This window comes from Eumetopias jubatus, unplaced genomic scaffold (genome assembly GCF_037043125.1).
Source record: "Eumetopias jubatus isolate StellerSeaLion01/CBP00866 unplaced genomic scaffold, mEumJub1_p1.0 scaffold_4, whole genome shotgun sequence".
NCBI lineage: Eukaryota > Metazoa > Chordata > Mammalia > Carnivora > Otariidae > Eumetopias > Eumetopias jubatus.
The window spans coordinates 28,809,573-28,831,046 of record NW_028274810.1 but is presented as its reverse complement, the minus strand read 5'-3'; the positions used below and the strand labels follow the sequence as shown (position 1 = coordinate 28,831,046).

The 21,474-nt window shown below is 37.2% G+C and overlaps 3 protein-coding genes across 3 annotated transcripts in view; 1 reads left to right on the top strand and 2 right to left on the bottom strand.

The window, feature by feature from the left end:
• The window catches only part of LOC114196859 (ferritin, mitochondrial-like), an 11,298-nt gene extending 9,730 nt beyond the window's left edge, over positions 1-1,568 (bottom strand). The window contains exon 1 of the mRNA XM_088022842.1: positions 1,485-1,568. Within this exon, the coding sequence (XP_087878968.1) occupies positions 1,485-1,568 (84 nt within the window). The remainder of the gene's footprint in view (positions 1-1,484) is intronic.
• LOC148164504 (uncharacterized) lies at positions 1,131-2,808 on the bottom strand. Its single transcript, XM_088022841.1, has 2 exons — positions 2,785-2,808; positions 1,131-2,505 (listed from the first exon to the last, which is right to left on the bottom strand). Exons 1-2 carry the CDS (start codon positions 2,806-2,808, stop codon positions 1,912-1,914), a joined length of 618 nt encoding a protein of 205 aa, XP_087878967.1. The 3' UTR covers positions 1,131-1,911.
• DR1 (down-regulator of transcription 1) lies at positions 2,218-21,474 on the top strand. Its single transcript, XM_028087654.2, has 3 exons — positions 2,218-3,158; positions 11,292-11,455; positions 19,420-21,474. The coding sequence occupies exons 1-3, from the start codon at positions 2,939-2,941 to the stop codon at positions 19,561-19,563; spliced, it is 528 nt and encodes a 175-aa protein (XP_027943455.1). The 5' UTR covers positions 2,218-2,938; the 3' UTR covers positions 19,564-21,474.

The following is a 21,474-nucleotide window of genomic DNA, read 5'->3' as shown; positions in this document are numbered from 1 at the left end:
CTCTGTTGTGTTTTTTTCATATCATAAATCTTGGAATCCCATGAAAAAAGTAATGTTTCATATATATATGCACTCTAAAACTCTTAAGCTTATTATGGAGACATTATCCTTGTTTTCAAAAGCCTATTTACACTAGGGATATATTGTACTATAAATAACAATTTAAATATGGGATCCAGGTTAGCATAGTTCATGACATCTCTCACTATTTTTAAAAAGATTTTATTCATTTATTTATTTGAGAGAGAGAGGGAGGGAGGGAGAGTGAGAGGGGTGGGGGAAGGAGCAGAGGGAGAGGGATAAGTAGACTCCATGTTGAGCACGGAGCCCAAGGAGGAGCTTGATCCCACAACCCTGAGATCATGACCTGAGCTGAAATCAAGGGTCAGATGCTCAACCGACTGAGCCACCCAGGTGCCCCAACATCTCACGCTATTAAATTTAATTAAATTTTCTCTGCAGCCGTATTATGTATGGTTTATTATTGTTTGAAGGCTACCCAGACCTGATAAGGATAATAGTGAACACTAACATCTATATTAATTCATCATAATGTTAAAAGTGCTTTTACATACAGTCTCATTTGGCTTTGAATCCTGTGAGTTATATAATATTTCCATTTCTAGTTGAAGAAAAATGAGGCTCAGTGACCTGTCTAAAGTAACAAAAAACTGGGACTGTAACCTAGGGCCTCTTTACTACATATTTCATGCTTATGCCACCACAGAACCTGTAGTAATAAACTATTACCGGAATAACAACTTCACATGTGCTCTATAGATCTATGTATCGTTAGCCTATAAGTCTACATAGCATAAATGTTACATAAAAAAGCAAGTTTATCATTATGACTTTTTTTTCAGAAATGAGATTTGGGTCAGCAACAATGTGATAACTCTGGGGACATTTTTTTGCTACCTAGCTTTTTCAGACTAATACACTTGGTAAGGCCAAGATAAACTTAGACAATATAACTCTTTAAACGGACAGTAAACTGGCTTACAAAAACACTTCATAAAGTGCCAACAAATGAACCAAGAATTTCACATTCCTATTTTGAAAAAAATTAAAATTATGGTTTTATCAAAGAAATTCTGTTTTGACTAAACTTAGTAGCACCGAAAAACAAGCATCTATACTTTACAAATTAAAGAAACCCGTACTGGAGAAACTGCTGAACGAAAAAAGTGTAGTTAGCTAAGATTTCCTCCAGGTGCCTCATCTAGGTCTCAGAAGGAAATAAAACGTTTTAAGGAAACATTTCAAACAAACCAGCTGCTGTCCAATGTATCAAGAACAATGTATCTAAAGCGCCCAAAGTGACTTAAATGTGATCTTTTACTTTTTAGAAATTGCAACACCCCACTCTTTACAACATAGCCTCTTCTTCCAAATGGCAGTACGGCAAATTTTGTGAAGACCTTGACATATACTACAAGTCACCCTGGAGAGAAGCAAAGATGAGAGTTGCTTGATACTTTTACTTTTTTTCCCCACACTTTCCAGAAGCCAACGTGCTTCTGGAAACATGAAAAACGGCTAAGCTGGAACCTCTTAACGTGGCTCATTGTGCGCTACTCATTTCCACTACGTTGCATCTTACTTCTAGTTTCTGGCTTAGTTATTAGCAAGTCACTTCTCTGAATGTTTCATTTCCAATTAAACAAGGAAATGGGTAAAGGACCATAAAGAGCTTTGATCCGCACAACGTCTATGAGATATCATCAAAAGCCTTTCTTCCGGACGATGGAGACAGGCACACAACGTTCTGCTTTCCCCCTCTCATTTCTGAACCCGGGCCTCTTTCTTTCAATCCCAGTTTGCGCTCTTTAAGGATAGCAAAGAGTGTTCCTTAGACGAGATCCAGTGCTCCTATGTCCTTAAACAAGGCCGGGAGAGGGTTTCGAGGCCTCAGCTGGCTGAGATGGTAGAGAGGACCCACCCTCGCCCCATCCCCAGTCTGGCGCCGTAGCCCCAGAGCAAGCGCGTGCTGAGGGGATCTCCGGTACCACGAGGCGCACGCTCGCCGGGCTGCGGTCCCAGTGGAGGGGTTGGGATTCTGAGGCGCGTGCCGAGACGACGGCAAGCGGAAGCTGCTGGCTGCGAGGACTGGCTGTTCTCGCCGGGGCGGGTGGGGGAAGGGCTGCAGTCACACCCGGAAGTCGGTCTGCGAAGGGTGGGGGGGACGGGGGGGGTGAGGCTTCCGGTAGCGCAAAGGGTGTCGGGAGAGGCTTCCAGCAAACCTTCTTCCTTGGCCTCTGGAGGGACCACCGTTGCCGCGGATTCGGCTTCCACGATCTGCGTTCGGGCTAAACGGCCACGGCGGCCGCTGCTGTCGCTCCCCTTGTGCCCGGCTCTGTCTGTATTCGTTCCCAGGCGACCGCCACGGTTCCAGCAGCGGCCGCGGCCGACATGTTGTGAGGCGGCGGCGCGGGTGTCTGAAGGATGGTTTGGCAGAGGCGGCGGCAGCGGCTGCTGGCGGCGGCGGCAGCGGGGGCTCCGGCTCTTTAGAGCCAAGCCCGCTGGGTGTCCGCCCAGTACCGCGGTGAGGCCAGTGCCCCTGGACCTTGCCTCTGCTCCGGCGCGGTTGGGGACCGGTTAGGCGACAGCGCCCGCTCCTCTGAGGGGACACGAAGGTGGTTCCCCAGTGCTCAGATTTCCGGACCACCTTTGCTTTCTCCTCTCCGACCTGGACAGTGCTGTCCCCGTAATCCTCAGCGTCCCGACCTCCTTCCCAACCTCGCCCTAAATCTCTCACACGGGTGTTCCCCCACCCTCACGAACCGGCTCCTCCCCGCCCCCCTTCATTTTCTGCACCCTCTTCTCTTCGCGCTCCTGGGATCACACTTTTGGGGGCAGCCTTTTGAAAAATTCGCGGAATAGTGCCGCAGAGCTGGGGAGTTTTTAAAAGTCGGGACGCGCGAGAGAGGGAGATACGATGGCTTCCTCATCTGGCAACGATGATGATCTCACTATACCTAGAGCTGCTATCAATAAGATGATCAAAGAGACTCTCCCCAACGTCCGGGTGGCCAACGATGCCCGGGAGCTGGTGGTGAACTGCTGCACTGAATTCATTCACCTTATATCTTCTGAAGCCAATGAGATTTGCAACAAATCGGAAAAGAAGACCATCTCACCCGAGCACGTCATACAAGGTAAGTGGTAGGTGTGGGGTTTTGTTTAAATGAGGGTCGGGGACAGCCTGCTAGTCGCGTGACCCGTTCATGTCAAAGCCTTCATTCCTCTCCCCTGATAAGTACTGGCAGACGTGGGGGGGGGGGGGGGGGAAGCCACGCGGGCATGGAAGCAGCCGGTGCCTTAAGAAACTCCTCTGTAGTATTGTGATGGTGCTTTTCATCCAGCGAGTACACGTAAGGATTGCAAGCGTTTAGGTCAGCTCACATCCTCCAAAGATAAAGTATTAGTTGCCGTCTCAGTTTACGGCCAGGTAAGCCGAAACAAGAATTTTGCCTGCCTAAAGTTGAACCCAGACATCACAACTGAGAAGTTGTCTGCCTAAAGTGGAACCTCGATCGTGACAACTGAGAAAGGAACCCAGAGTTCTCCCTTGGAAAGTGAAAATTCAGACAGGAACTTCAAGCGTGAGAGGCAGCACCCTTTCCCCACCCGACCTTTTTACCAGTGTAGAGGAAAAGATAAATTTTCTGAACACGAGTAAAAGAATTCTTAACATAAGTGTGTTCAACGCTGTAAAGTTTAGTGATGTTGAATAAAGACAGTATATTTTCTGCTTTAAAAATGGTTCAGTGGGGGCGTCTGGGTGGCTCAGTCGTTAAGTGTCTGCCTTCGGCTCAGGTCATGATCCCAGAGTCCTGGGATCGAGCCCCGCATCGGGCTCCCTGCTCCCACTCCCCCTGCTTGTGTTCCCTCTCTCGCTGTGTCTCTCTCTCTGTCAAATAAATAAGTAAAATCTTAAAAAAAAAAAAAATGGTTCAGTGGTCCTGCCATTCATCAAGTTAATAAAACTTTTCAGTTCTGTTAAAAGGGCGGATGATCTTTATCTTCTTTCTTCTTCCCTCTTTCCTTCTTTTTTCTCTCTTTCTTAGGTTTTCTTTTGTGTAGCTTGCTTTGCTCTATGGAGATAAATTTTAAAGCTTGGATTGAAAGGTTGTAAGAGATTTTTTCATGGAACATTTCCCTGTCCTTTCCTGCTGCCATTCCCATTTAGCTGTATACGTGTAAGCTTTTATTGACCAGCATTTTTGAAAGTTTCAATCGTTTCTTATCTTGGAAAGGATTTAGTCCAGTAGTAGGGATTTGGGGGACCACATTTTGATGGTTTGTTTCAGGCATAGGGAGACATATTTACTAGTCCTAATTTTTTGAGAGCACTTACATGTACTCTTATGAAAAAGTTGTATTCAGTTTGAGGTGATTATTTGCCTTTTATAAAATTCTAACAATTTTTTATTGCATTTGAAGTAAAACAATCATGATTAATTGTAATCATTTAAGTAGGCAGGCAGTTGTCTACCATTTTGTTTTTTATAATTTAACTTTTTAAAGGTGACTTTCCTATTATTCTGAAGTAGAGAACACATCTGCTTGTATTCACCATATCCAATATTTTACTGTCAGTATTGACAAAAGAATTAAATGATTCATTTTTGGTCCTTAATGATGTGTGGAAGGTATATTTAAGTATACTCTGCTATTTCCACTTATGTACATGAGGAGGAAAAAAATCTCTAGGAAAAATGATATTTGATTTTAAAGCTAGTATTTTTTTCTACTTGTTTGGTGCGCTGAATACTCTGGCAAGTACAATGAAAGTCAAGTTCTATATGTTTTGCCTTGTGTTTTATTTTTCCATTGTACAATTGTCATAAGTCTTTCATAAGATTATCTAACACAGATAGCTACAATTTCCCTTTACAACTCATAACAAAGAAAAGGAATCTTTTATCAACATTGCCTTTCTAATGAAAATTGCACAAGATTTCTAAAGGATCTGCCTAAACATTTGTTTACAACACAGAAGTGGGGATCATTCCAAAAATCTAATAACACATTACAATCTGTCTTCTTGGGTACTTTATTCTTTTCTAGGATATATTTAGATTTCTGATTGACATGATGGAATAAAAGTACAGCTGTAGCGTGCAGTATGCTAAATAGCTCAACTTTGGAATATGCTAAATTCAGTTTAAGGTGTGAGTCAGAAAGTTCCAGTGAAAGCATTTTCCTTAGTGTACTGAGGATGATTAATTTTTAAAAAAAATCATTCATTGGGGGAAAAATAAATCATCCATTGACCTGTTACACTCTTACAAATTTACCCTTCTTTTTGGTAACATTGCTGTTGTTAAGTAGATAAGGACCTACGATTTTTGCCCCCAATTCTGTCCAATTAGGGGAATAAAATATATACATTTATCATCTTGTATTAATCTCACATTCCTTAATCATTTTAAAGAATTTTTGTCTTGAGTGGTTACATTTTTAAAAAGAAATCCTTAGGGTGTGTATTTTTTTAGGTGTTTAAAGCTTGCTAAATCATGGTAGATACACTTTTTTTTTGCTTTTCTGTAAGCACTGATTATTTTGGTATGTAGGATATATCCAAGTGGAATAGTAATGTATATTTCAAGTTGTATGAATCTCACATGTTGAAGTTTAGATTTTCTAGTAATAAGTTTAATGAACTAGATTTTGCTTTAGGACATGTCATTTTTCACTTGCTACTTTGCTTTACCTTCTCGGAGCAAATTAAGCATTTGAGGCAGTTCTGTAGAATGCAAGTTACTAAAGTTGAAATAATTTTATTGCCAGAAAATCTTTGAAATAGTTAAATTCAAAAAAAATTTCTAAATGTATTTATTTTAGGAAAGTGGACTTCGTATTGAAGATCACAGATACGCAGAGGAGTTCTAAGCTATAAAAGGTGTTCCTTTTATTTCACCGCTGGTTTCTGTGAACACATTCTTTTTTTTTTTTAAGATGTATTTATTTTAGAGAGAGTGTGGGGGAGGGGGCAAGGGGAGAGGGAGAGGGAGAATTTCAAGCCCCATCCTGGGGCTTGATCTCAGGATGCTGAGATCATGACCTGAGCTGAAATGAAGAGTCAGACGCTTAACCAACTGAGCCACCCAGGGACCCCTGTGAACACATATTCTTAAATGAATTTTAACACAGTCTGTTGTATTATGGAAAGAACTGACATTGAGTTAAGAGTGGCAAGTTCGGGCGCCTGGGTGGCTCAGTTGGTTAAGCGACTGCCTTCGGCTCAGGTCATGATCCTGGAGTCCCAGGATTGAGTCCCGCATCGGGCTCCCTCCTCAGTGAGGAGCCTGCTTCTCCCTCCAACCCTCCCAATCTCATTTACTCTCACTCTCTCAAAATAAATAAATAAATCTTTAAAAAAAAAAAAAGTGGCAAGTTCTACACTGGAAAGTCTCTGGCCTTATGCAATTCTGTTAAAGGTTTCCCCATTTATGTATATATAATACCTAATTGTTTCAGGTATTACTTGCATTTATTGAGAATCAGTTGAGGTTGAGACCCTTACATGATATGCTCTAATAATCATTTTTAAAATTATAATGATACTGATTGAAACATAAAGCTGGAAGTCTGTTATGTTTAATCTTACAGCATGATGCCATTTGTTAAAGCCAAAGTGTAAGTAAGGATATTTTAAGTGACTTTTTTTTTCATTTTTAATCTTCTGCTAAATCCCCCCCCCACATTTATAACAATAGTAACTGAAAGTAGTGAAAGTTTGAAAAAGTCTCTGAAGATTTGCTTCTTCAGCAATTGAGTTTCTCCAAGCTATCTATGTTAAAGGATTTTTAAAAATTCAGTCCCTCTCACACTGGTACTTTTGTAAAACACAGTAAAAATGGATCACTAGAAAAACAAAATTAAAAAAAGACAAAAGTTCAGTTTTTGTTGTTAGATTTAGTAGACATAAAATTACTGTCAAGTTGCTATGAAGGTTCTTTTTTTTCCCAGCTTTATTGAGATATAATTGACATAACATTGTGTAAGATTAAGGTGTACAACATAATGATTTGATATGTGTACATATTTGTGAAATGATACCACAGTAAGGTTATCTAACACATCCATCACCCGCACGTAGTTACAGTTTTGCTGTGAAGTTTCCAAAATGCTTACTTTGATTTTCATACTTAACCCATCACAGACCTTTATAAGCAGTTCTGGCACAAGTTCACGGACCATAGTTTGAGTAGATTTGCTATAAAGCCTAAACCACAGTCTATTTTAGAAAGTGGTTGTGAAGTAGTTTTTAAATCAGAGAACCTGAGTGATTGCAGAGAAGTTGTAATAATAAGGAGAATGATACTGTATTACCTAAATAATCATGCATGCTTATATTTTTTTCCAAGGGGACACATTGTATATGGCATTGTTCTTTTCAAGTTGGGATTTTATTATTTTCCTTAAAACTGATATATCTTTCGTTTTTATTTTCCTTCTGCCACCCAACAATTTCTTTTGAATACTACTAGGTACTTGGCACTGTATTAGATACTGCTAAGGATAGAAAGATGGATGATATTTGGTTCCTGCTCTGCTATCAGTCTCATTATTGTCCCAGATTCTCAGGAATAGTGATCCATAGAGGACATGGTTAAGGGTCTTCAGAAACCTTTGCCAGGCTCATGAGCCAAGAAGTCACATTGGCCTATATTATCCTCTAAATATATTTAAGTGAACTACATCAACCCCCTTCCCTTAACTTATAAACAAAAGAAAATAGAGAAATTTGAGAATGCTGTTTTATGTTTTTTAATTTTTTAATGAAAAACCTGCATTATACAGGTCACACAAAGTCTTGTTATAACAAAACTTTATAAGATTATATCACTTTTGTAAAATAAGATAAGACTATATTAGAATTATTGTTGCTGGGTGGAAGTTTTACCTTTTTTTTTTTAAAGTGTTTTTTAAGTGTTTGTCTTGTTAACATCTGTCTTTCAAATTGAAAACTGTGCCAAGTGTTTTTTTCCCCTAATATACCATGCACTTTTCTGGGTATAGTTTTAAAATACATGGCAGAGGATAGCAGACAGACCTCTGAGGAGCAAGTGATGTATGTGTTTTACCCACAGTTTTTTTGTTTTTTTTTTCTTTTCTGGCTTTTACTCTGAGATCCCTAGAGCCAGGGCCATAACAGTCCATTAAGTCTCTTTACACAAACTAGAAAAAGGCACTTTTTACTTAAAAACCTTTACTACTATCTGCCAGAAAAGTGCCATAATAAACATACAAATCTGTGTTTACAGTAGGAATGGCCCTCCTTAGATATGGTACTGTTGTGCACTAAATAACCTGCACCACTGCAAATGATGGCCCTGCTTATGAATCATTTCCCTTATCCTTTAAGATTCTCCTTTGTGTAAAATGGGAATGATTATTACTACATGGTAACAAATGATGTAAAACGTCTTGTTTAGAAGATACTGTAACCACTTATGGCTATCTGTTAGCCAAAATGTATTTAAAATTTGGATTAAAGTCAATGTAGTTTTTGAAATTAAATTTATGGCTCTTCCCATTGAGCCATTTTATTGAGAGTACAGATTTGTATATGGAAGCTCTTTGAATAATATTAAATATTAACCTTGGATTTACTTGCAAATTTTTTGAAAGCAGTGCTCTCAACCTTAGATGTTTTTAAAGGTGAATTCTTTGTTTTTTTTTAAATTTTTAATTCAAGCCACCCATGGTTAAAGGTAGTTTGGATTGGATTTTTTTTTTTTTGATGTCTAGTCTAGTAATTCATGATATTTTGAAGAGTTATTTCCATTGTGTTGATTTGTTAATTTTATAAATTTTACTATTTTATATTACAAATACATTCGTTCAACTTGAATTTAGTGTGATACTGCATATCTCTACATTTATTTAGGTCCTATACACTTATCAGGGCACCCTTTTATTATTTTTTAATTAATTTTTTTTTTGGTAGGGCACTCTTTTAAATGTAAGAAAAAAAATAAAGATGAATAATAAATAGTCCAAGTGGTTAAGCTAATCTTACATGCTAGACACTGTTAAATGCCTTAGATTACTTGATATTACTCTCACATCCAAAAATAATAAAAATATAATAGTGAGTACTTTATTTGCTCATTCTATGGGCCATCCTGTGTTCTAAGCTCTTTGTTTATATTAATTCATTTATTCTTCACAGTAACCTGATCTGATGAGATAAAGATACTGTTATTCTTGTTTTAGAGGCACAGAGGTGAAGGAATTTATCTAGGGTCACACAGCTGAAATGAGGCAGAGCTGGTATCAGTCTGGCAGCCTTAGGGCCTACATGCATAACCACTATACTGCATATGTTTTAGGAAGATATGAAATAGATGCTATTCTCAGAGAAGGAAAATTGAAGCTTGGAGATATGTATTGAAGGTTATATGAATATATTGACAACCAAATTTCAAATTCTAAGATATCTGTTTGATTTTACAAGGGGGAGATTACTTCTGTATAGAAGGATCAGGAAAGCTTAATTTGAAGATGGAGTTTTATTTGAGCCATGAATGCATTACCATCAGGATGAATGTGGGAAACTGATGTCTGCTGGGAAACACTGAGCTGTCAGATTTAGCATAAGTATGCAGGGATTTAATGGCAGAAATAAAGCTGGAAGGTGGGGCTACATCCTGGAGAAACTTGGTGTACACTAAGGAAATAAGACTTTCTTCAGAATGTGGGAGGAACCATAAGCCATTCTTGGTTTTGGTATTATCTCCAGCCAATATTACTGAAAATATACTATTACGTTCATGCCTTTAAAAAAGAGAGTAAAAGAAAAATTTTGACTTCTGTCATTGACGCTTAATAATCCGTCTGTCAATTCAAATAAAAAATGCAGGTTGCCTAATCTTCACTTAATTTTCCACTATACCCCAAGCTCCTTGAGGCCAAGAATTATGTGGTGGTTAATTTCATATACAGAATTCAGAGTAATGCTTTACTGAAGTTTTTTGGAGGGTGAAGAGGGGCAATAAGTTAATATAATTAAAGTTCAAGCAAGTACTATGCTTTTTGGCATCAAGATTATTTCTGAAGAAGGTTGATGCAAATAGCTTGATATTTGAAGTAATTAAAATTATCATTTCAAAATGTCTTAAAAACCACAGCTTACACAGGGGGGAATGTGTATCCATAAAGGTGTATTTGGTATTCTCCCTGAAGAGCAAATCCCTGATGTTAGAATTCAGGGCATCTTTATTGAGGGCACTCTGTTTCATCATAATTGTTGAAAAACTACAAGAACTGATGAACTAAGTTAAGTTCATTTACTATGTTTTTCACCACCTATATTTCATCATTGGGTCAGAAAACAAAAATGCCAAAAAAACCACAAAAAACCCCCAAATGCCTTTGGAGATATCAACAGATAGTAAACTATAAAATATAATTTTAATTACTGTGAGCCAAAAGGAAACTTAATGCTTTGTCTTGATTACAGAAGGCATTTAGAAAGTGCATTATTATAAAATATTCTTTTTAAGTGTGAAAAAATAAAGGGAGAGAATTTTTTGTTAATGCTTCTATCCTTACAGTTTTCCTTTATCCCATTTTTCTGCCACATCACTTGAAATGTTTTTATAGTGCTTTGTGTTAAATTTTATTTTCAAGGGAAACTTGTTGGCTGAATATAAATGCTGAATTTCATAAGTTATTTCCACCAGTATTTCTTAAACTTGGCAGTTTCAGTGTCTTTGCTAAAAATAGTTTTCTGTTGATATATTGTACAAAAGAACTTATCTGTTCTTTCATCCTATCGTACTGACACTTAGAACATGTGTTACCAGCCTACCTTTTCTAAGCCAAATGGCACAAAATATGTTATTAACAAATAGATTCCAAATATTTCCTTTTTTTGTGTTCTTTGAAAAAGTGACTGAGTTAATGATGTTTGATTTACAATGAGTGGTATAGGAAAATGTTTTCTTACTAAAAGCACATATTCTTACACTGGACTTTTTGTTTTTCTGACAGGAAATGCTTTGGTTTTTAAAAGTTAGAAAGAAAAGGAAAAGGAAAGACCTATGCTGTTAAATGTTCCTCAAGTTTTATCTAATTTGCAATTTAATATTAAGAAAGTTGATAAAATGGATTTAGTCATTCAGATAGTTGCTGTGCAACTATAAAATAGGTAAAATTATTACAAGACAGCGGCCCCCCCCAAAAAAAAAACCCACAAAAACTTAGTGTTCCATAGATGGGCGAAAGACTAAATTTTATCACTCTTTCATGTTTTCCTATTTTCATTTCCCTAGCACTAGAAAGTTTGGGCTTTGGCTCTTATATCAGTGAAGTAAAGGAAGTCTTACAAGAATGCAAGACTGTAGCGTTAAAAAGAAGAAAGGCCAGTTCTCGTTTGGAAAACCTTGGCATTCCTGAAGAAGAATTATTAAGACAGCAACAAGAGTTATTTGCAAAAGTAAGTAATGCATTTTAAATTATTTTCATCTGAATCCTACCCTGTTTGCTAACAGAAATCATACTGGTTTCTGAAATCATTTCCTAAATCAACATACATACCCAGAGGATTTTCTTTCTGTGGCTGATTGTTTGATCATAGAATCTGATGTTTAGATCTAACTAACCAGTTTGACTCTGTTTGGCCAGTTATTTACTTCTTAGAAAAGTATATATTTGTAGCAACCTGTTTTCTGAGGAGAATAACTCCAAATAACTGCTGAGATTTTACTTTGATGGTTTTTTTTTTTTCTAGACAAAATACCCACTTAAAAGCATGAGAAGTATACCTAAACATTCTTAAAATTTAAAATGATGGGACTGGTGAGAAAATACTATATCAGATCTTATAATGAGTAGCATATGAGGAAAATTTGATAAACATCTATTTTATAGTTAAATTAAGTTTTTTTAATTTAAATTCAGTTAGCCAACATATAGTACATCATTGGTTTCAGATGTAGAGTTCAGTAATTCATCAGTTGCTTATAATACCCGGTGTTCATCACATCACGTTGCCCTCCTTATTGCCCGTCACCCTAGTTAAATTAAGTTTTTAACACACCTTTGAAACAAACATTCTATAGGGACATCTGGGTGGCTCAGTCGGTTTAGCGTCTGCGTTTGGCTCAGGTCATGATCCCAGGGGCCTGGGATTGGGTTCCACATTGGGCTCCTTGCTCAGTGGGGAGCCTGCTTCTCCCTCTGCCTGCCAATCCCCCTGCTTTGTGCTCTCTCTCTGACAAATAAATAAATAAAATCTTTAAAAGAAATAATAAAACAAACATTCTAATCCTAAAAAATTTTGAAGGGCTAGTAGAACAGAGAAAGGGAGAGAACTTTTTTTTCTTATTAAAGTTCTGATTACCAGTTTGTGAAGGATTAGCACCAAGTACTAATATTCCTCTATTTTATTTTTTAATATTCCTCTATTTAAAAAAAAATAAAAAAGGAAGAGAGAGGATAAAGTTCTTTTTTCCCCACTAAGTTTTGGCCTCTCATTTGAGATTGTAAGGCAGTTTTGGTTTGAATAGAAAGGGTGAGATTTTGTACCAGTTATTGTAGTTACCCGTATTGTGTTGTAGAACTGGGAAGTATCATTTTAGGTAATCTCTTCCAGATTGGCACCATACCTGATCTCTGTAGTAATAACAGTCATTTGGGTTTGAATCAAAAAGCATTTGAATTTTAAATGTTGTCAGGTATTAAGCACTAGAAACCATTTAAACTAATAAGAAAAATAAAAGTTTACTAACATTTGAGTTCTAACCATGTGTTAATCATGTTGCTAAGTAATTTACCTGTATTTTTTTAATCCTCACAACCACCTATACGTACTAAAGAGTTACTAAAAGCTTTTGAAGCAGGCGTAAACACAAGCAAACTATATAATCCATATGAATATGAGGTTACAAAGAAAGATGATTAAAAAATATTAATGGCTATTATTTATTAATTCTCTGCTATTGTAGATCACCTAGAGAGTTCCAAATTAGATTTTTTTTTTTTTTTAAAGGGAGGGAGAGAGGGTAGGGAGGGGGAGAGGGGGAGGGAGAGAGAGAATCTTAAACAGGCTCCATGACAGTGCGGAGCCCGACTCAGGGCTCTTTTTCACAATCCTGAGATCCTGACCTGAGCCAAAATCAAGAGGTCCGATGCTTCACCGACTGAGCCACCCAGGTGCCCCCCAAATTAGATATTTGATGAAAAGAAAATGATTCTCTGCTAGATACTTTACATACTTTGCAGAGTTTTTATAAGTATGAGTAAAATAAATAAATGTAAATTTTCCTATACTCATTTACACATTAAGAAACAGATTTGGAGATGGAGAAACTTGATTGAGATCATTCATTCATTTGTTTTACAGATAATTACTGAAGTCCTCACTACTTACCAGACGTATAATTCTAGGCTTATAATGGTATACAAAAGAGACATGGTTCTTGCTATTCTGAAACGTAGTTTACTGGAAAGGATTGAGTTAAATAAAACAAGTAAGTTCATATAGTTAGGAAGTGTTGGAGTTTAAATTCAAAACTCACATCTTCTGATTCCAAAACTTGCTCTTTCTTCATTACCATGCTAATGTTCTAGCCCATATTTTGTCTGCTTAACTTTATTTTGGAACTTTTTTTTTAAAGATTTTATTTATTTATTTATTTGATGGAGAGAGAGACAGTGAGAGAGGGAACACAAGCAGGGGGAGTGGGAGAGGGAGAAGCGGGGCCGAGCAGGGAGCCCGATGTGGGGCTCGATACCAGGACCCTGGGATCATGACCCGAGCCGATGGCAGACGCCCCAACGACTGAGCCATCCAGGCGCCCCTATTTTGGAACTTTTAAGTGGAACATGCCTTATCCTTTCCAGGGCAAAAAGAAGAACGAAAGAAATCTGCCAAATCTGTCTTTGCTTTTCTATGCTTGTCATCTGTTTTTTCCTCTTCCTTATCTCCCTTCTTTCTTACCCTCATCTATGGGGTCAAGATCCCTTAGTATTTCTTTGCTCTTGTGAGAAGATCAGCAGAGAGATAAAATTATAGCACCTATCTAGTACTTCTTCCTCAAAGCACAAAGCAGTGAAGTCCTAAATATGAAAGGAACTGTTAAGTAAATATAATATCTTTTTCATTAGTTTCATTTCATCTTTTAGACTTTATTTTTTTTTTCAAAGATTTTATTTATTTGACAGAGAGAGAGACAGCCAGAGAGGGAACACAAGCAGGGAGAGCAGGAGAGGGAGAAGCAGGCTTCCCGCAGAGCGGGGAGCCCAACGTGGGGCTTGATTCCAGGATTCCGGGATCATGACCCGAGCCAAAGGCAGAAGCTTAATGACTGAGCCACCCAGGCACCCCTCATCTTTTAGACTTTAAACACTAACACAATTGCAGCCTCATTTGAAGCTGTCTTTCAGCTGTTAGCAACAAATATTTGGAAAGGGGAAACCATTAATATACTGAAATTAAGGCTAACTCTGAATTATAAATGAGTCGTTTTAGTATTTGGGAATGAGCTTCTTAAAACATAGGAAAACTCTCCAAAAGAAGAAATGAATTAGGAAATATATGTCTACTCTCTTTCACACTCCCATTTTAGAAGAAAAATACTTGGGGTACATTGGATAAGAGGCAAGAGGGAAAAGGAAATTAGAAAAAGTACCACTGAATATAAACAAAGTCTATCAGTCAGCAAAGATTTTAAAGGCACGGGAATGTTTTTATGTCCAGACAGAAAAGTGTGGTTGCTGATATGGGGCCATGGTACTTAAAAGTCAGTTAAATTTTAATTGTAACCAGTACGTGTCTTTGCAGATCATTGAATAAACATGAGATCAAGCACCTTTTGCAATTAAACCTGTGTAGAGACCTGAAACTATTTGAGTTTTTTTTTCTGTGCTATGAAATTTTACCTATTTATAGTTGATTAAGGCACAGAGTAGGTATTCTTAAGTTTATTAAATTCAAATATTTGGTTTGACCTATAATTTTCTTATGAACTTTATTTAAAAGATTTTATTTATTTATTTGGGAGAGAGAGTGTGCAAGCGAGTGAGAGAGAACCCAAGCAGCGGGGAGGGGCAAAGGGAGAGGGAGAAGCAAGACTCCCCACTGAGCAGGGAGCCTGATCTGGTCCCTCTGAGGACCCTGGGATCATGACCTGAGCCAAAGGCAGATGCTTAACCGACTGAGCCACCCAGGCACCCCATTATGAACTCTTAAAATGTTTTTCATGAAGCATTCTTAGTCTGTTTTACACTCCGGGTGTTCCTGCCATAAAAGTAAATATGTCTGTGTGTTAGAATAACTATTTTCCATACTTTTTTAAAATAAAAATTGATGAAAGTGGTGATTAGAATATCTGGTTTTTTATTTCCTAAACAAAAAAAGTTTTTGTTTTGTAGGAGAGGTATGATAATAGGTACACTAACAACTATAATAGGAGGCTGACTGTTTCATGAGGAACGTATAGAGACCCCAAGAACGGAGACATCACATTAGATTTTGGCAGTGTAAGAGTGTGCCAGTTATTTTGCATGTGAGTGCTAATACAAATTTAAACCTAAGCCGACTTCACATGTCTCCTTATGAATGTTGACAATGGAAGGAATACCTTGCCTGTAGTATAATATCAGTTCTGGACTGAAAAGCTGGGGAAGAAACTTAATTTTCTTTTTTGCATAATTCAGAAAAACAGCTAGTGTGCAGTTTTCTTGTTGACCTCAGCAGATGAACTGAGCTGATAGTGTTAATTCAGATTCAAGATTATCTGAATCTTGATTTGTGTAGATTTGTGATCCACATGCAATAATTAACTAAATTGGATAGCTTTTGGGACGCCTGGGTGGCTCAGTTGGTTAAGCGTTTGCCTTCGGCTCGGGTCATTGATCCCAGGGTCCTGGGATCGAGCCGCACATCAGCCTCCCTGCTCAGGGGCGAGTCTGCTTCTCCCTCTGCCTGCCACTCCCCCTGCTTATGCTCTCTCTCTCTCTGACAAATAAATAAGTGAAATCTTAAAAAAAAAAATTGGATAGCTTTACATTTTCACATTTTTACATAGGCTCTCCCCACCCTTTTCAACAATCCATTAGTTATTGAACTTTGTAAACTGGCATTGAAACATTACAATGTTTTGTTGTAGCATTTGATGGAGAATCTTTTGTATACACTTGTAGTAGGTGAAAAATAAATCAAATTGCAAATCCTTTTTTTTTTTTTTGAGCTTAAACTATATACTAAGTTTTTGGTCCAAATTGAGTAGAGTAAGTTAAACTTATATTGCATTCTGTTACCCAATATGAGTGTATTTTTGTAAGCATAATTATGTTTATTTTTTTTTTAAGATTTTATTTATTTATTTGAGAGAGAGAATGAGAGACAGAGAGCACAAGAGGGAAGAGGGTCAGAGGGAGAAGCAGACTCCCCACTGAGCAGGGAGCCCGATATGGGACTCGATCCCGGGACTCCAGGATCATGACCTGAGCCGAAGGCAGCCATTTAACCAACTGAGCCACCCAGGCGCCCAGCATAATTATGTTTAAATAAAATTTTAAAAAGAAAAAAACACCATGTGCCAGTTACTAAACAATTTTCTTAGCCTGAAACCCGCCTTTCTATGCTTTGATTTGTGACCAAGCCTAGTACTCTGCAAACCGAGTTTCTGCTTTTCTTGTGGACTTCATTATAGACTCTGCTGCCACGAGGGGGTTCTGGAGGGAGATTGCCAGTTGGAGGTGGAAGGCAGCACTTGGGCTCCTTTCTTTTACTAACTGTTGGCTTCAAGCTCTTTTGAATAACCTACCAGTGCTTCTTCACTCTGGCTGCATCAGTTTTGTTTTTTTTTTTCCTGTAGCAGGACTTGAATCCAGTTTGCAGTTTTCTTTAATACTTACAGAACCAGCCTAAACATTCACCCTCTTCCTTAGGGATGTGGGTCTCAAACCTTGGGTCACTCTACCAAGCTCAAGAGATGCTTACCAGCCAATCTATGTCCCTTCTTCAGAGGTCTGAGTTTCAGTTCCATGGATTGTTCCTTTAAGCTTCTAAGTTTTAAAAATTCCAGCCTCTTCCTTTGTTGCCCCAGTTTTAGGGATGGTGGCTGGTTTTGATAGTTACCAGTTGCATGATATCTTAGTGTTTTCTTGCCTTTTCAATGACGTAGTTCCCAGCTTTATACTTGGTTAACAATCCTTTATATTTCATTTTCTCTGTTCCCCTACTAGTGTGACTTCTGTCTCCTGATTAGATCCTGAATGATACAGTTAGGAATCAGGAAAAAACTTAATGGATAAAATAGTATTTCAGTTTGAGTTGAAGGAAGAGTGGAATTTCATGAAAATTAGGAAATTTCAAATAGAGTGAATATCAGCATGAGTTAAGGTAGCAAAAATGGGAGGGTATGGTGTATCTGGGAAATATTTTATGTTCTAAGTTTTTTTGGAGTACCAAGTATATATTACAGAAGTTGATTTGGGAGATAGGTTAGGGCAGGCAGTAATTTGGAGGACCTTGAACTCTAGGCTGAGAAAGTGGACTTAATTGGTATAACAGACGATTTTTTTAAAGTATGATCATGGCCTGATTAGAATTCTCATCTAGAAATGTTTGGATAGTAAATTCATGACAGATTATTAAGAAAAGTTAGGAATGCACATGGTAAAATCTTAATTTTAGAGTTATGCTGAGTATTACCATTTCCCCACAAAATATTCATTCAGAAAATACTGGAGGCCTATATGTTGGGAATGCAGCAAAGAGTATGAAAATATTCTGTATTCTCAAGTCTAGTGGAGAAAAAAGATAATATGCTCAGATAATTAAAGAATAAAGTAGATAGGTGTAGGAATGCATAGAGAATTATGGCATATGAAATAGAGTATTCAATATGACCTAGAAGGGTCAAGAAAGACCAATTTCTATTTTAAATGATAACTAGGAATTGGCCATGCATAAAGGAAGGTAGAGGATATGAGCCAGGCTTAAGGAACAATTCTGAGAAAAGGCAGAGAAAGAGAAACAGCATTATTTCGGTAGAATCCAATGGGAGGGGCGCCCAGGGTCCTGGGATCGAGCACCGCATCGGGTTCCCTGCTGAGCGGGGAGTCTGCTTCTCCCTCTCCCACTCCCCCTGCTTGTGTTCCCTCTCTTATTGTGTCTCTCTCTGTCAAATAAATAAAATCTTTAAAAAAAAAAAAGAATCCAATGGGAAATTATATGATCTTTTCAAGAACAGATTCATTTTTTTCCCTTTTCGTGGGATTTTTCTGTGAGTGGATGAAATTAAATTGGGAAAGAGCTTTAGATGTTGCAACAGTGTGCGCAATGCATATGTATGTATTTTAGTTTCTAAAATTCTTTATTAAGAATAAAGCTTTAGAATGTAAATCTTTATTTATTTTTCTATTTATTTATTCAAAGTAGGCTCCATGCCCAGTGTGGGGCTTGAACTCCTGACCCTGAGATCAAGAGTCTCATGCTCTACTTACTGAGCCAGCCAGGCACCCTGGTTTCTAAAAATTCTGTGATGATTGTTGGAGAGGCTATATATCAGATGAACGGATTTTAACTATCTCACTTAAATTCAGCCCTGGATAAGTGCGTTTTCTTTACTGTGTATGGGAAGTGTGTATGTGTGTGTGTATTTATGGGGAGAGGGACAGAGGAGAAATGTATGTATAGGGTAGGGAACTGTGAGAGAAACTCAAACATCAGAGTGTCTGGGTGGCTCAGTTGGTTAAGCATCCAACTCTTGATTTTGGCTCAGGTCATGATCTCAGGGTCGTGGGTTAGAGCCCCCCGTCGGGCTCTGTGCTCAGGGCAGAGTCTGCTTGTCCCTATCTCTCTCCCTCCGCCACTCTCCCAGGCACTCAAGCCCGTGCGCTCGCTCACTCTCTCAAATAAGTAAATATCTTAAAAAAAAAACCCTCAAACATCAAGGTAGCTATTGCATTCACGTATAGTACTTCTCCTTAAGAGTTAAAGGTACTGTACTAGACAACATTTAAACCACAGAAATAATTTTTAGATTGAAAAATGTTTGCATGTTAACTGTGAGTTGAGGGGACGGAAGAATCAAGTGAAACAAAAGGAATGAGAAGCAGAGAAAGGAACCAAAGAGAGGACATTGTGATTTTTCTACCAGCTTTTTCAACTTCAGTTGAGCCAAAGGTCATAAAATTATGTGGCATAAAGGGGACTGTCTGTAAAAGAACGAAGTTTTGGAAACTGTCCTTAGTTGACAGAGAGGCAGTCGTCTATATTTTCTTATAAATTTCATGTTCTCCAGATGTATAACAGTTATATTGTGGTTGGAAAATACCCAAATTTGATAATTAAGTCTGTGATTGGCTTAATTTATATTTAACTGAAGTGTATATGTTGTGAGTTTAAAAAATATATACATTATTTGTTTTTATGTTTTTGGTGTTTAGGCTAGACAGCAACAAGCAGAATTGGCCCAGCAGGAATGGCTTCAAATGCAGCAAGCTGCTCAACAAGCACAGCTTGCTGCCACAGCCAGTGCATCTCACCAGGCAGGATCTTCTCAGGATGAAGAAGATGATGATGATATCTGAAATTTACCAGCTGAGTTTCTATTTCCTCTATAAATGTTTTTCCCTGCACAAGAAAACAGTGAAAGAAATGCTTATCTGTAATTTTGTATGCATCTTGGTGGACTTGCCATTGGTATTCTAGGGATGTCTGTTGTTAAGTTTCATCTATTGTGTGCTACTCATGTAAAAACTGTCTCTTTGAACTATTGAAAATTTAAGGTTCAGTATAATATCAATTTTGAATTTTTAATGGTGTTTATGAAATTTTAGATAGCAGTGAGTCCTTTATTTGATCAATAAACAGTGTTACAGAAAACGTCAAGTTTATAAAATACAGTGAAATTTATACATACAGAAACTAAATCTGCATTTGCATTTCCTCTGCCCTTTTAACTAAACTAAAAATTGGGAATTTTAAATTATTGGGGGGAGGGTGTTGTGTGATGCAGTAGATGTTAGATCAGGTTGGTGAAAAAACAGAGTTCAGTTTTGTAGTATCTGAATTTTTTGTCTTTTAAAATGAGTATATATATATATATATATATATAGGCAGTAAATATATATGCTCAGATAAATATACTTGTTTAGAAAAAATCTCTAAACATTCAAAAACTAAGAAGGAGTGTGTTCAGTAGTTGTATAAATTCAGTGGGTTATGTTTCTGATTTTGTTTTTGTTTTATGTAGAGGTAAAAACTACAGTTTTATTATGGCATAATTCATCTTGAGCTGTGCTATTACATTTCAAAGACTGCCCAATTTTGAGGACTGTCATGATTCTTAACTATTTCACTCCAATAATTGTTAATAGTATTACTTGCTTAGTCCATCCATGTTTATTGGACCTTGTGAAACAATTGCTTAGGTTCCATTGGTTTAATGGAGATTCATGAATATTCAAACCTTTGCTGGGGGAAAGAAATGAAAGTTAATAAGCATGCTTACTGTAAAAGAGGGATTTTTTTTGTAATTTAACTTGTAGTTATAGTTTACTTATTGTTTGTTTTTAGCATTACTTTTACATTTTCTTGACTAGATGGCCTAGAGTGTCCAGTGCTTCCTTTTGAAATGGCATCATTGTCTCCATCAAAATTGAGTGATAGCTTTAAAAATGATTGGCTTTATTTTGTTTAAGAAAGCATGTCATAACAGATCAGCCCTATGTGAAACATAAATAGTTTCAACCTACTCATTAAAAGGGAGAAGGTTTACTTTGGTTACAATAAAAATAAAGTAGTGATTTTTATAGGAATCCAGTGAGTTGAGGAAATGGCATATTGTGTGTGTATTTTGGAAACAGAATGAAAAAGCCTCTTAAGATAGTATAAAGCAATCTAAATTCCTATGTCAGTTGCCAAATCATTTAAATTTGTATATTTACCAAGCCCAAGGATAAATTGGGGCTGCTGGGATTCCAATTTTAATTGAAGAGCTAAATAAGTGAAGTTTATAAGTATTAGATTTCTTAATGATCTTATTTTGCAGTTTTAGAAAAAATCAAATATTAGCATATGTTTATTAAATACACTTCCCCCATGCCATGAAAAGGTTAATTTTGCTGGATGTTTTAAGTTGAAGTTGATACTGTATCCTTGAAGTGCTTTGGACAAGATAGAAGGGGTTGTTTTTTTAAAAGTTTAAGTACCAAAGGTAGTCTAGTCTAAGAAATAATAAGTTAATAAGTGTTGGCTTTTCTAATTTGTACTGTAACATCCATATACTTTCTATTTTAAGATTATCTGTTTCTTAAGTAAACAACTTAGATATTTTTCCACACTTTTTTTTTCCCTGATGCAGAGTTCAGGTTAATTAATATTTTACTGCATCTGATAATGTATTATATGTTTGAAGCCTAGTGACTTTTCATTTTGACATTCTTGTGATTTCATATGCTGTATTCTTCAAGCAATAAAATTCTGATGTGTTTTATAAA

Bases quoted from the DNA above. Each gene is read 5' to 3' on its own strand.
- LOC148164504 (XM_088022841.1), bottom strand. From the start codon at position 2,808: ATGAAGGGGGGCGGGGAGGAGCCG. The intron at 2,506-2,784 runs GTTCGTGAGGGT...TTGGCTCTAAAG, and splicing joins AGGGGGGCGGGGAGGAGCCG to AGCCGGAGCCCCCGCTGCCG.
- DR1 (XM_028087654.2), top strand. From the start codon at position 2,939: ATGGCTTCCTCATCTGGCAACGATGATGATCTCACTATACCTAGAGCT. The intron at 3,159-11,291 runs GTAAGTGGTAGG...TCATTTCCCTAG, and splicing joins ACCCGAGCACGTCATACAAG to CACTAGAAAGTTTGGGCTTT. The intron at 11,456-19,419 runs GTAAGTAATGCA...TTTGGTGTTTAG, and splicing joins AACAAGAGTTATTTGCAAAA to GCTAGACAGCAACAAGCAGA.